We start from the raw sequence: 11,372 nt of genomic DNA, 5'->3' as shown, positions 1-11,372 counted from the left end.
GCCTCATAAAAAGTCAGTTCAATCTGCAGGCTTAGTCAAATGTAAAGACACAACAACCCCAGAACAAAAGCTGTATTCAGTGTTAACGCGCTGCTTCCCTTCCACACTATTCCACCATCACACAGAGAAAAAGGTTGTTGGCTACATGCTATTTGACAGGCACGGGACTCCATGCTTGACAAGCACTGAATCAGACCATTACTCTTTGGCATTCCTCCCTCACCGTTACGCTTACGTCCCCTATTCCTGCATTCCCCATCGCTATCTTTATCCTTTTTCTCCTTCCTTGTCTCTCATCCTTCACCTCCCTCCCTTTCTTCCCTTTCACATCCCAGTTCATGTCTGCTGGTAGCGCGAGCCAATTCCCGCCCTTCTCCCACTCACCCCCCACCCCCGTCAGCCCACTTCCCATTTCCATGTGGCGACTTTTCATCAGTGAAGTGCCTTCCTGGCCCGACTACCCCCACCCCACCTACTCCCTCTGCCACTCACTGAATGGATGCAGCATTAAAGAGAGAGGGAGAGAGAGGGCTGAAACCATCCTTCCTTCCTCCTACAAGCGCCACCCCTTTGGCTGTCGCAGAAGTGGTATGTTCCACAGCGAGTACTGCAGAAATTGAGAGAGCACATTGTTTGTAATCTGGCATTGCAGGGGTCACTTCCTGACTCGTGTGTTCGCTCCCTTAGCCCCGCGCCAATCCCTTCTTTCCCCCCTCCTTCATGTGTGTCCATCTATTGGCCAAGTAGCCTAGGGCTTTTGGACAAACCCTGTTCTTCCCCTTTTGTGTAGGAAAGCTTCAACATCTGAAAACAATCAAATAATCTGGGCACAATGCGCCTCTTCATGGAGGGGTGCTGGTGGTTCCCAGATGAGCGGGAGGATTAAGTGGAGGAGGCCATAGGGGAGAGAAAGAGAGGAATGGGGGCTACACAGTTGAGGAGGAGGGGGCGCGCAACTTATTGTTACTAGATTTTCATAACAAAATATGTGTATGTGTGTAGGTAGTTTTGTGTGAAGGGGTGTTTTGGGAAAAGGGAAGACATCTGTATACTTTCCCAAAGAGTAATTTGAAGAGTCATGTCTGAGTCAGAGGTTTTACACTCATTGATTCCTTCTTGTTTGATGAAAAACGGAAACACAGAAGTGAAAACAGTACAGTGAAAATGAATCTTTCATCAAAAGAAAACAAAACAAAAAAACACACTAAAGCAACTATATTAAATGTATGTTTGGCAATGACAACTTTATGACCTCTGTGTATTTAAGGTGTTTTGCCACAGGAAATTGTTTGGCCTAAATAAGCGTATTTTCTTTGATGCCGATAGTTAGACAAGAGGATTGATACCCCTCTTCTGTCTGTCTGGTGAGAAGCCAGCCGTCTGTTAGCTTATCCTAGCATAAAGACGGAAAACTGTTGGGAGATAGCTAGCCAGTCAGTCCAAGGCACACTTCTAAACACAAACGTTTGGTTCTGTTTTCCCCTGTTTTCAGTTCTTGTGCTAAGCTAAGCTAACAAGCTTTTCAGGAAAACTGAATTAGTCTTCTCGTCTAAATTTGGACATAAAAGCATACAAGCCTATATATTTGATATAATAATATACCAATTTTGTCCAGCTCTTTATCCTAGCTTTACTTTCTTAAATAGATTAACATACAGACACAACCTGCACGTGCCCACGCACATGCACATGCAAACTTGTACCGCGTCTCCCATGCTGCTCCTACTTATCCCCATGAGAATGGTAAATAGTCATCTGCAACTTCCCCTCCAACATATTCATTAATCCCTTCTATCCTGTGGGGCTGGATGATGATTACAGGGAAGCCAACTGAAGCCGCCCAAATAAACACCCCTCAGGCAGCAACAAAGGCCTGTCCACCTCACCCTAAACACAGCTTCCCCAGCTAGATCAGGTTTCAATCAAGCCCACGCACAACATGCAAACAATAGGAAGTAACAGAGCCTCGGACACTGAAAAAGCTAACTGCGGCTGAAACCAATTTAGTGTCCCATTTTTGTAGTTGAGACGTTAGCAACTGGTACAAATTTACTGGCAAGCAGATCTTGAACATCAAACTGTAATCACGCTTTGTTTCAAACTGCAAATTCGAAATGTAGTGAAAAACTGTCTTACTCCCATGACACGTTATGTATAATACAGATAACTCTCAACCTATTTTCCCCTGTAAACCACACTACAGTGTGTTTTTTGAATGCTCACATAGTTTTAATTCTAAACCATTTACAAAACTGAAACATTCCCAGAGATGTGTTTCTCCCAATGGCTTCGCAGCCATCATGACCTTTCATCTGAACCAACATCCTTGTGCATGGTCACAAGATCAGCTCTTTAAGCTTTAAGACACACTTTGCTCATCTCGTTATCCATATCCATCTTTCTTCTATGACATTCTTGAAACTAATGCCTGTAAAAGAAAATCCCTTAATGTTGCTAACTTCAAAGATTTCATGATCAGTATTGTGAGGATGATCAAGCAATATAATAAATGTTTGCATCTTTATTTTTAAGACCGGTCATATGCATACACACACTTTCTAAATGAGAGACAGAGAGCTACACAGTATATAGTCAAACATGCCTGAAGGCCTTCACACTTCCTTCCCCTCTAGCCACTACACCTTTTCTACTCGCCACCCTACAATTAGCGTGCCTAAAAGTTGCAGGCTTCCGAGGCCAGGCCCACACTAATCATAGGTATGCATTGTTCTGTTCCGCTTCCAGGCCTTTAAAAATCAGCACCTCTTGTTTAAGCCACACCTATTGGCTCAGACCGCTGTGAGTCTGCTGTCGTTGTCCGAGACAGACAAACTTGAGAAGGCCTGGTGTGTGTTTTTAAGAATGAAAACAAACAACATTTTTGCCTCTACAAAAACTGGAAGTCCACACATCAACAACAGTGTCAATTTTCTAACGTGTTGACAAAAAGCAGGGAGGTAAAACAAATTTAAGGAAGAGGATCCTGAGATTAGGTTATTTACAAAGAGCTGTCATCAGCCATCTCCGGTCTTTCTCACTGGATGTCCTGAGGTCTCTGCAGACTGTATGGCGGCAACTACACAGACTGAATTTCCTTTCCATAGTTGCTGTACAAAGAGAGGCCTTCACTTCTCCTCTCTTGTGACCAGAGGCTGCTTGTGCTGCTAGGAGCTGGTGATCACATCACCTGTGTTTTGAGGTCATCATCTGATTCAAGACAACATGGTCCAATTCTAAGAAATTAATTACCCGTGCTATCATGCATATAAGTGGACATTCAGTTTCTTGTTCTTCTATGCAATAGATTTGTTTGTCTGTCATCAGTAATTTACCTTTTCAAACTCTTACTATCATATCAACACATTTGGGAATATATATTTTTTTCATTTTTCAATTCAATGTAGTCATCAGATTGTTTTTATCTTTTGCAAACAGTGACATTTTCAGTTATACAAAAACTTTTTAGGGATGAGGTCAACATTACAAAAGTTACAAGAAAGCTTTAATCTATGCATTTCAAGCGTTAAATCATCATGTCAGCAAAAAAGCTCCCAAGTTCATAAGGGATTATAAATCCAAGTCCAGTGAAATCAAAGAATTAGCCGAAAAGGTTGTAAAATAAGTGACAGTAGTAAATTAATTTATCCAACTTAAGAAACGTGACTATGATCTGCAAAGTGCAAAGCTTTATGGCCATGTTCCTGACAGTCAAGTAAGGTTCTGTTTGTGTTGGACCCTCCCGAATGAGGTTTGTGTTAAGCAAAACACATCCTTTATGCGATTGCTTGTTGGCAACGCAGGAATGTTAGCTTGTTTACCATATTAAAGAGAATTGTGATGACCCTGATTGCACTTAGTGAGGGAAGTCAAGGGATCCCTCTGTTAGCTAAACATCCTGTTGTTGTATAAGTAATCTACAGTGTATTGTGTTCAGTGTGTGAAAAACACAGGAAATGCACACTAAGGCCATCCACATTTGTGAGATGAGAAAGAAGGCTGACTTCCTGAACTCTGAATACTCTGAAGGATACAGGCATGCTAGTGGGAAAGAATTCATGGCCATTGCCTTTTCTGCTCTATTTGAAATAAGGGACACTTCATCTGGACTTGTGAGCTTGATCCTGGCAACGGTAACCCGATACAAAAAAGAGAAGACAAGTTACATAAATAAAATGTGGACAGAGACATTCTTCTGTTACATGATTGTGCGAGATGTGAGACTTTTTAGAAATTCATATTTTTGTTTATGTAGGTAAACGCACATCACATTCATATTAACTCTACATATTTTGGTGAGAACAATCCAAGGAGTCATTTCACCTTTGCTCTCAGGCAGTCACCAGGATAGCAGTACAAACCTCAGGCAGGAAATCTAAGCAAATACCAAAGGAAGTGCACAATATGTGTCATGGCTGCACATGTGGGGGTCTTGTGTGCACGGGCTATCTATATACAGTGACACAGAGGGGTGTTTTATATGGCTGCAACATAAGGCTGTGGCACAAGCTGTATGAAAGCCAGAGAAACACAAAGAAACTTCTCACACAACATGCTGTCACTATGACAACCAGGCAGAATCATTTAGCCTGATCTCTTGCCATTCCACACAGCACAGAAATCCAATAGCATTTAAGTCTTACGCAACCAGGCCAGCGATTCGCTCTGCAAGGCTTTTAACACACTTGCAAATAAGATTCATAGGTGCACACGTGGATTTTTCTGGTAGCCTCTGAGGTTGTTTTATTTTGCAGGGTGCTCCAGCTACCTGGGGGGGTGTTTGGGGTGCAAGGAGGGGCAGCTTTAACTTTATCAGAACCCCTGTCTGTGGCTGATGGAGGTTAATATCATGCCTCATTTTTTATTTACCATTATAGGCTATTGCATAACTCCATAATACCATGCTGTAATTTTAAACTAGCTCTCAGAATAAGTTAGAGATGTGTGTTTCAGAAAATGCTCTCATTTTGAGATCTGCATTTTCTACATTTTATATTCTATCTTGATGCTCTGCTTGTGAACATTATATTTGAATAATAGTAATAACAGATAATTTAAAAAAAATACTGAGTTTAATCTGAAAGAGGATTTGATATAATTCCACGTGCTGCACAAGTTGTTACAATGTGCATTAAAAGCATTTAGCCACAATCAAGATGGTTCACATGGTTCGGGGAAAGTCTATCACGGTGACTGTTATGTTGAAAGAAAACAACAGAAATTGTTAATGGCCGAGTTTGTGTCAACCCAAGTCCTTCCTCCAGATTATTTTCTACTTTGCGTGCTATCACACAGACGCTTCCCTCTTGTATCAATGCGTGATTGAAGGGAAACTTCTTTTGGGAAGTGCGGGGACTACTTTTGGTCAACTTTGGAAAGAAACACATATTATGCACTGCATATTGCTACAAGTAGACGCGGTTGAGTACTATATGTGTTCCTCTTTGACTAAAACCAATATATTGTGTGCTAGTTGAGAGTATTTTATCGCAACAGTGTTATGTTTTTACTACGTCGCGGAAGGATCTAATTTTCTCAAGCGAGGGTCGACACATCCGCCCAGTTTTCCGATGTTTCATTCCCCCCGAGTTGAAAATGGAGTTCGATTAAAGCAGATGTCCACCAACTTCTCAAGGAAATTTCAAGTCTAGGTGCTCTTGCTGTACGCCGTCAGTATTCATATTGAAAACAGTTGAACCCTTTTTTTTGGCTTTGGATGCCTTTACTGCAAATTACTCGGACACGTTGACGGAGCAACGCTCCACAGCGCTTTTTCAAGTGTTGTCCTGGAGCTGAAGTTGGCGAATGGATGCTCGACAGTCAGCCATAAATAACCTGCCAAACGTTACAGCCTGCAACATTTTTTGAGGATCTATTCACATTTTTTGCAAAGCGGGGAACTGTCCTTGTTGAAGAGGATGATCCCGATGGCTCATTTGTTGTGGTCGGATTTTACTTCCAGGGAGGATAAAATGAATCAACGGTTGTCATTCCTCCTCGCGATTTAACGTTAGTTCCAGGCAGCGAAGCTAACGTGAAGCTAGCTCCTCTTGGCTTTCTAAGGGACGCTTACACAGGCATGCCCCATTCTACATCCTTTACTTACTATCCAAAATAGGGGGTCATTTCTATATGTGAAGGAAAATGGTGATATTTGTGGTATTTTATCCCGCCGTCACTGCGTCGTCGATGCTATTGCTAGGATTTGGATCCCCGTGAGGAAAAAATGAGTGAAGATTCAACAAATCCAAACAACGAGTGAGTACTGCTTCTACACATTTTCCATGTACATGTACAGCTGCAACGATAAGTACTTATCGTTCTAATATCTTTAGATGTTAACACACGCTTTACTTGATAAGCTATGCACTACCAGTTCCCAATGACATTACTAACCCGAGCGAAGCTGCTATTTTATTACCTTACTTTACTAATATGAGCAATAAGAAGCATGCATTTATAATCTTTTTGTCTGGTTGTTATGTATGGTATTAGAAAGCTACACATGAGTGTCACAAGAACAGTGTCTGACAAGCAGAGGCATAGGCCCATTGTGAAAAAAATACCCCATCTCATTCTTAATAATGTTGGTTTTATGAACGTGTTTGCTGTAATGCTTGGTATTAGGGCTTAGTATAAAGGCATATTATTAATTGCCTGCACATCATTTATTTAACATTATATGCCCATGAGATGCATTATGGCTTTATAGATTGGCAGTTATATGACAGTTTATGAGGGATCACTCATTATAGACGTACACAGCAATAATCAAGTATACATATTATTTTACATGTCTGACCAGTAGCGTTACATCAGCATCAGAAAGCGTTAAATTCACCATCAAGATGTATCTGTTACTGTTGTCCGCCATGATTTCGGAATATAAGCATCGATAAGCATCGTGCAATTCATGTTTTGTATTTCCGTCCAAGCTTTTTTTTTTTATAATGAAAACCCTTCGAGTCGATTGCGCCAATGTCAACGTTGAAAGGCTGAAGATGCCATTTTTTTTTCTCAATCACACTCATTTACATATCACAATCTCCATTCATAAAAACGCATTAAAAAGCCGTCACATTCACAACCAAATCCACACAACGCACGGGGATCTATTGTAAAATGCACATGCGGTGTTTTCGTACAGGTCGCGCCCATTTTTAGTCGCATTTTGGTATTGTTTTAATGGGCTGATCCCTTGTGTGCGCTTGTTGACAGTCAGTGAGAAATATCTGCTTCGGGAGGTGCTGCGGTCACATGATCCCCTCCATTCATAAAGTACCTGCCTGCCCATTCACAGCACTGTACACTGTTTCGCATTGCACCGACGATCACACAATGATCATATTTCCTGCATTTACTGTACAATACACAACACATAAACACCACTGCTTCTCTTCTCGCTTTTTATTTCACATGCCTGCGTTATTTAACCGAAGATTTTAAACTATGTGCGAGGATTTTCTTTGATAATGTATTTGTCACAGAGGAAGTCATATGCCCCTGTTCAGCCATTAGTGTCATGGTTTATTGTTCGAAACACACCCGTGTTTTCCCCCCTTTCCATCTATGTGGCATAAATGAGGTTGATTGATCTAATGTGTGCAGGCTTTGTCCTTGAACTACACTAGTGTGTTTTATGTAACACATGTCATGCAGCTCTTTTTCCTCATATTAATCCAAACCAAATAGATCATAATTCACCTTTTAATTAACTACACATTGTTTTAAGTTAATTAATCCAAGCTGATTTTCACAGTTAATCTGATTTAGCTTAAATTGTGTATCAACTATTATTACTGATGCTAGAAGGAAGGGTGAAATATCTAATTTTGAAAACATTTTGTCATCCAGTTAAGCGTAATGAGAGAAATTACTGTGAAATGAAAGCATTCCTAAGTTTGCTGGGATCCTAGGGCCACCAGGCCCCGCTTTGGGAACTACTGCCATCAGCTACAGATCATCAGTAATGTGCAAGATACAGTATGCTGCATTTCTTCCACACTGCATGATGGCAACAGCTAAGATGGCGAAGCGATCCAAACATTGTTGCTATGATTACACCACCTTTCTGACTGTATGATTCATAGTGTTGAACAGAATCCTGAGCGTTGTCTGTAAGTTGTTTATTTTTACGGAAGATATTGTCCTTAATATGCTCTTTCTAATAACATCTATTCACAAAAATAAGATATTGTTGGTTTCATTTTTGTGTAGTAAGCATCAGGGCTCTTTTTCAATCAAAATGTCTTTCACAATTGTGTGTTCCTTTTTACATTGTGCTCTCTTCAAGATAAACTTAGGTGTTTGATGAGTCATTTGCCAAATTCTAAAAGAAAATAAGCCTTTATTTTGTAAATGGCAATTGTTTGTAGTTATATCGTGAACATTTCATTTGAAAATCTCCACCAAATATGTGACGAGATAGTCCTGAAGTGGTTTTGTCTGAATGATGGGTGGTAAGCCGAGCTGGTGTGCACACAGCACACCCTATGCTGAGAACATGTTACTTGGCCTTGGTGCAACTATGTTCACAAGGCTGAAATGACAAGACTGCATATAAAGCCCTGTCGGATTTTGGTTTGCGTCTGCTCTCGGGTGTGTTGTCGGTGTGAAATAAGGCCAGTGTGAATTTTTCAGTCAAGGACTATGGTCATGCTGGGAGAAGTGGGAGATTTATGAAAGTATAGTGCAAGCTGCATCTCTGCTGAATGTCAGGCTTATCTAAAATATTTATCTGAACCGAATCAGTTGTCTGTGGAGGTGCACTGTACTGGTACCTTTTATCTGTGTACTCTAGATATTTCATTCAGAATGTCAATGTATACATGTGAACACCTTGTTGTTCTTCTGCCATGTTGAGCCAAAAATTCACTTTACTGTTTTTTTTAAACTGCAGTTTCCTTTTCAAAACGCGCAATGGATTATAATTAGACAAATAGAGCATTGTCCTCATTCATCCGTAATATAAGAAAATAAAAAACTGATGATATTTTTAGTTTGTATGGGCCTACAGACTGCTTTTTGATAGAATTTGTCAAATGAATCCATTTTTGTGCAGGCCAGTCGCCTCTATGTTTCTCTGAACGTGTAACATCCAGAGTTTGGCCTCATTGTTTTAGATTCCTGCAGTTTGGTGGTATTGTCTGTTGCCAGTCAGGTGATTCCTCTTTCTGTGTCCTCTTCCTATCTGTGTGATTGATTTGACAGCTCAGCGTTTTATCTGCCAATGTGGGTGTCGTGATCTTATCACCTGAGGGCTGTTTTGCACTCCCATTCCTGTTGCAGAGCTTTCCAAACACATTCCTCCTAAACAACCCCCATCATGTCCTGAAACGACAAAGGGAGACAGCTACTTCAGCTGTTAGGGTTAGTGCTTTATGGCCTGGGTAATTGCCTATATCCTGTGGCCCTTATGTTAAGCTAAATAATTTCCTGGACCTTTTTTATAGATGGTATTATTTGGGGTTATTGCCAGTTGTTGGGTATGACCTCCATGGACACTAAGCTTTACTAGCTTGCCTAGTCTTAACTACAGATACCATCTTATATTTGACAAAGTCTGCTGAGCTGAACACATCTTTGGTTTTGGTTCTGTATTCTTTTGGGGAAGTGTCGCTTGTGACTGCGGTGGAGACTACAGAAATGTGTTATTTGTCAAATATACATAAGGGCGCTTGTAACAGCTTTGTACCTTCCTGGTTGCTAAACAAGTTCTCACATTTTATTAGACTGATGTATGTCTAAGATAAACATATAGGCTATTTTAGAAAGTCAAGAGTCAATCTTAAACTCACTCAGTCTCACCTGATTTACTTAGACTGAAAAGCTGCACAATCCTGAAAGCTATTTTGTGTACAGAATATTTATGCCCTGGTGTCTGTTGCTGTCGTATTGTTTGTGTGATTAATGACAATGATCCTCTGTATAACCAGAGGGCTTGGACTGTCTGTAACTGAGACAAGCCAACTAACTGAACAGGCCTTGTATAGTGGAAGACTGTTCCATTCCCATGGCCAGATTTAGGCCTGGATCCTGTGTATTTTAAACCAGAGCCACTTCCCTCTTATAATTTTTATTTCCTCTTCAAGTATTTTAAGAGCAAGCATAAATGGCATAAATGTCAGCAGTGTGTTTAGAACATAATTTAATCTTAATTTCTTATTTCTAAGACAAAGACCTGGTGTGGCGTTTTGCTGTGTATGCAGGCCTAGACTAAAAAAAAAGTTCTGATCCTTTTGACGATAGCACGGCTTGTCTTTATTTTTTGTCAAGCATAGCCTCTGATGTTCACAGACCAAATCTCAATACTTCTAAGAAGTGCTTTTATCACCAAGTGTCTGAATTGTGGATATTGTTTTCAGTTGTGCTGCATGCGGGAGCATGAAGGCTGGGCCTTGTTGTGAACTCTTTGCTGCAGCTGGGCTGAGATGGTTCTTTCCTGCGAGGCCACAGACATAAAAGGGCACAGATGTAAATCCTAAACCTTGTGTCTTTGATTGAATTTCCAAACACTTTGAAAACAGGAAGGGGTTTCTGTGTGTGTGCGTTGGTGCACACACTTGTGTGTTTATTTCTCTGGGAACATTTGGCATGTGTATGTGCTTAGTAGATAGGCCTTGATTCTGTTTGAGTGAATTTGGGCAATCATAGCTTTATGCTATCCTATAAATAAAATATTGAGCAAAGTTTTTAAATACGATACACTTTGGAGGCCTGTAAGAACATATCTTTTTATTTTCCCCTAACTTTTGATAATATTTGTTTTCTGTCTAGTGGCTTATTTCAACAAAAGGGTTTTATTGCTGATTTAATTTTTCCTGATTCTATCAAATCTTCAAGACAGAGGTTTAATGAAAAGCTGATTTAATGTGAATCTCGTGCATTTTCAAGATGGACTAATATGTTAGTTTCTGATATGATACTAATGTTATGGTATGTTATACCAATCAACAGGACATGCTGTGATAGTTAACAACTTGTCAAAGCAGTTCATCCTTACACTCATGGGCCAGCATCATGGTTTGGTGGTTTATTCCTCCAAAGTTGGGCCTGAGCTATATTGACGGTTTGTCCCATAACTAGACGGCTGCCTTGTTCCCTCTGCTTGCCTCTTGGTTTCAGAGTAACTATGAAGAGTCGATGCTTAGAGTCCCTGGGGACTACTCTCACATCAAAGCAGACCAGAGACGCAGCAGTTGAAATCTGCGGTTCCTGCTCTTTCTTTTTTTTCGGTAATGGCAAGCGCAAGGTTTTAATTTTCCAAATGCTTGCGGTTCAAATTAAGATCATCTCAATATGTGGCTTAGATTGATGTTTCAGAATAGTTTTTTGGCATTTGATACACATGTGAAATTCTTGTGATTTATAGTGCC

General features: G+C 40.4%; 1 protein-coding gene across 2 annotated transcripts in view; it reads left to right on the top strand.

The window, feature by feature from the left end:
- The first annotated feature begins 5,570 nt into the window (after positions 1 to 5,570).
- spred1 (sprouty related EVH1 domain containing 1) overlaps positions 5,571 to 11,372 on the top strand; it is a 31,179-nt gene continuing 25,377 nt past the window's right edge. For both annotated transcript variants that reach the window (XM_063909043.1, XM_063909042.1), the window contains exon 1: positions 5,571 to 6,255. In XM_063909043.1, the coding sequence (XP_063765113.1) occupies positions 6,224 to 6,255 (32 nt within the window). In that variant the 5' untranslated portion in view covers positions 5,571 to 6,223. The remainder of the gene's footprint in view (positions 6,256 to 11,372) is intronic.

Source organism: Eleginops maclovinus, chromosome 19, assembly GCF_036324505.1.
Source record: "Eleginops maclovinus isolate JMC-PN-2008 ecotype Puerto Natales chromosome 19, JC_Emac_rtc_rv5, whole genome shotgun sequence".
In the NCBI taxonomy this organism is placed as follows: domain Eukaryota; kingdom Metazoa; phylum Chordata; class Actinopteri; order Perciformes; family Eleginopidae; genus Eleginops; species Eleginops maclovinus.
The sequence above is the reverse complement of the archived record's forward strand: the minus strand, read 5'-3'. Positions and strand labels throughout refer to the sequence as shown.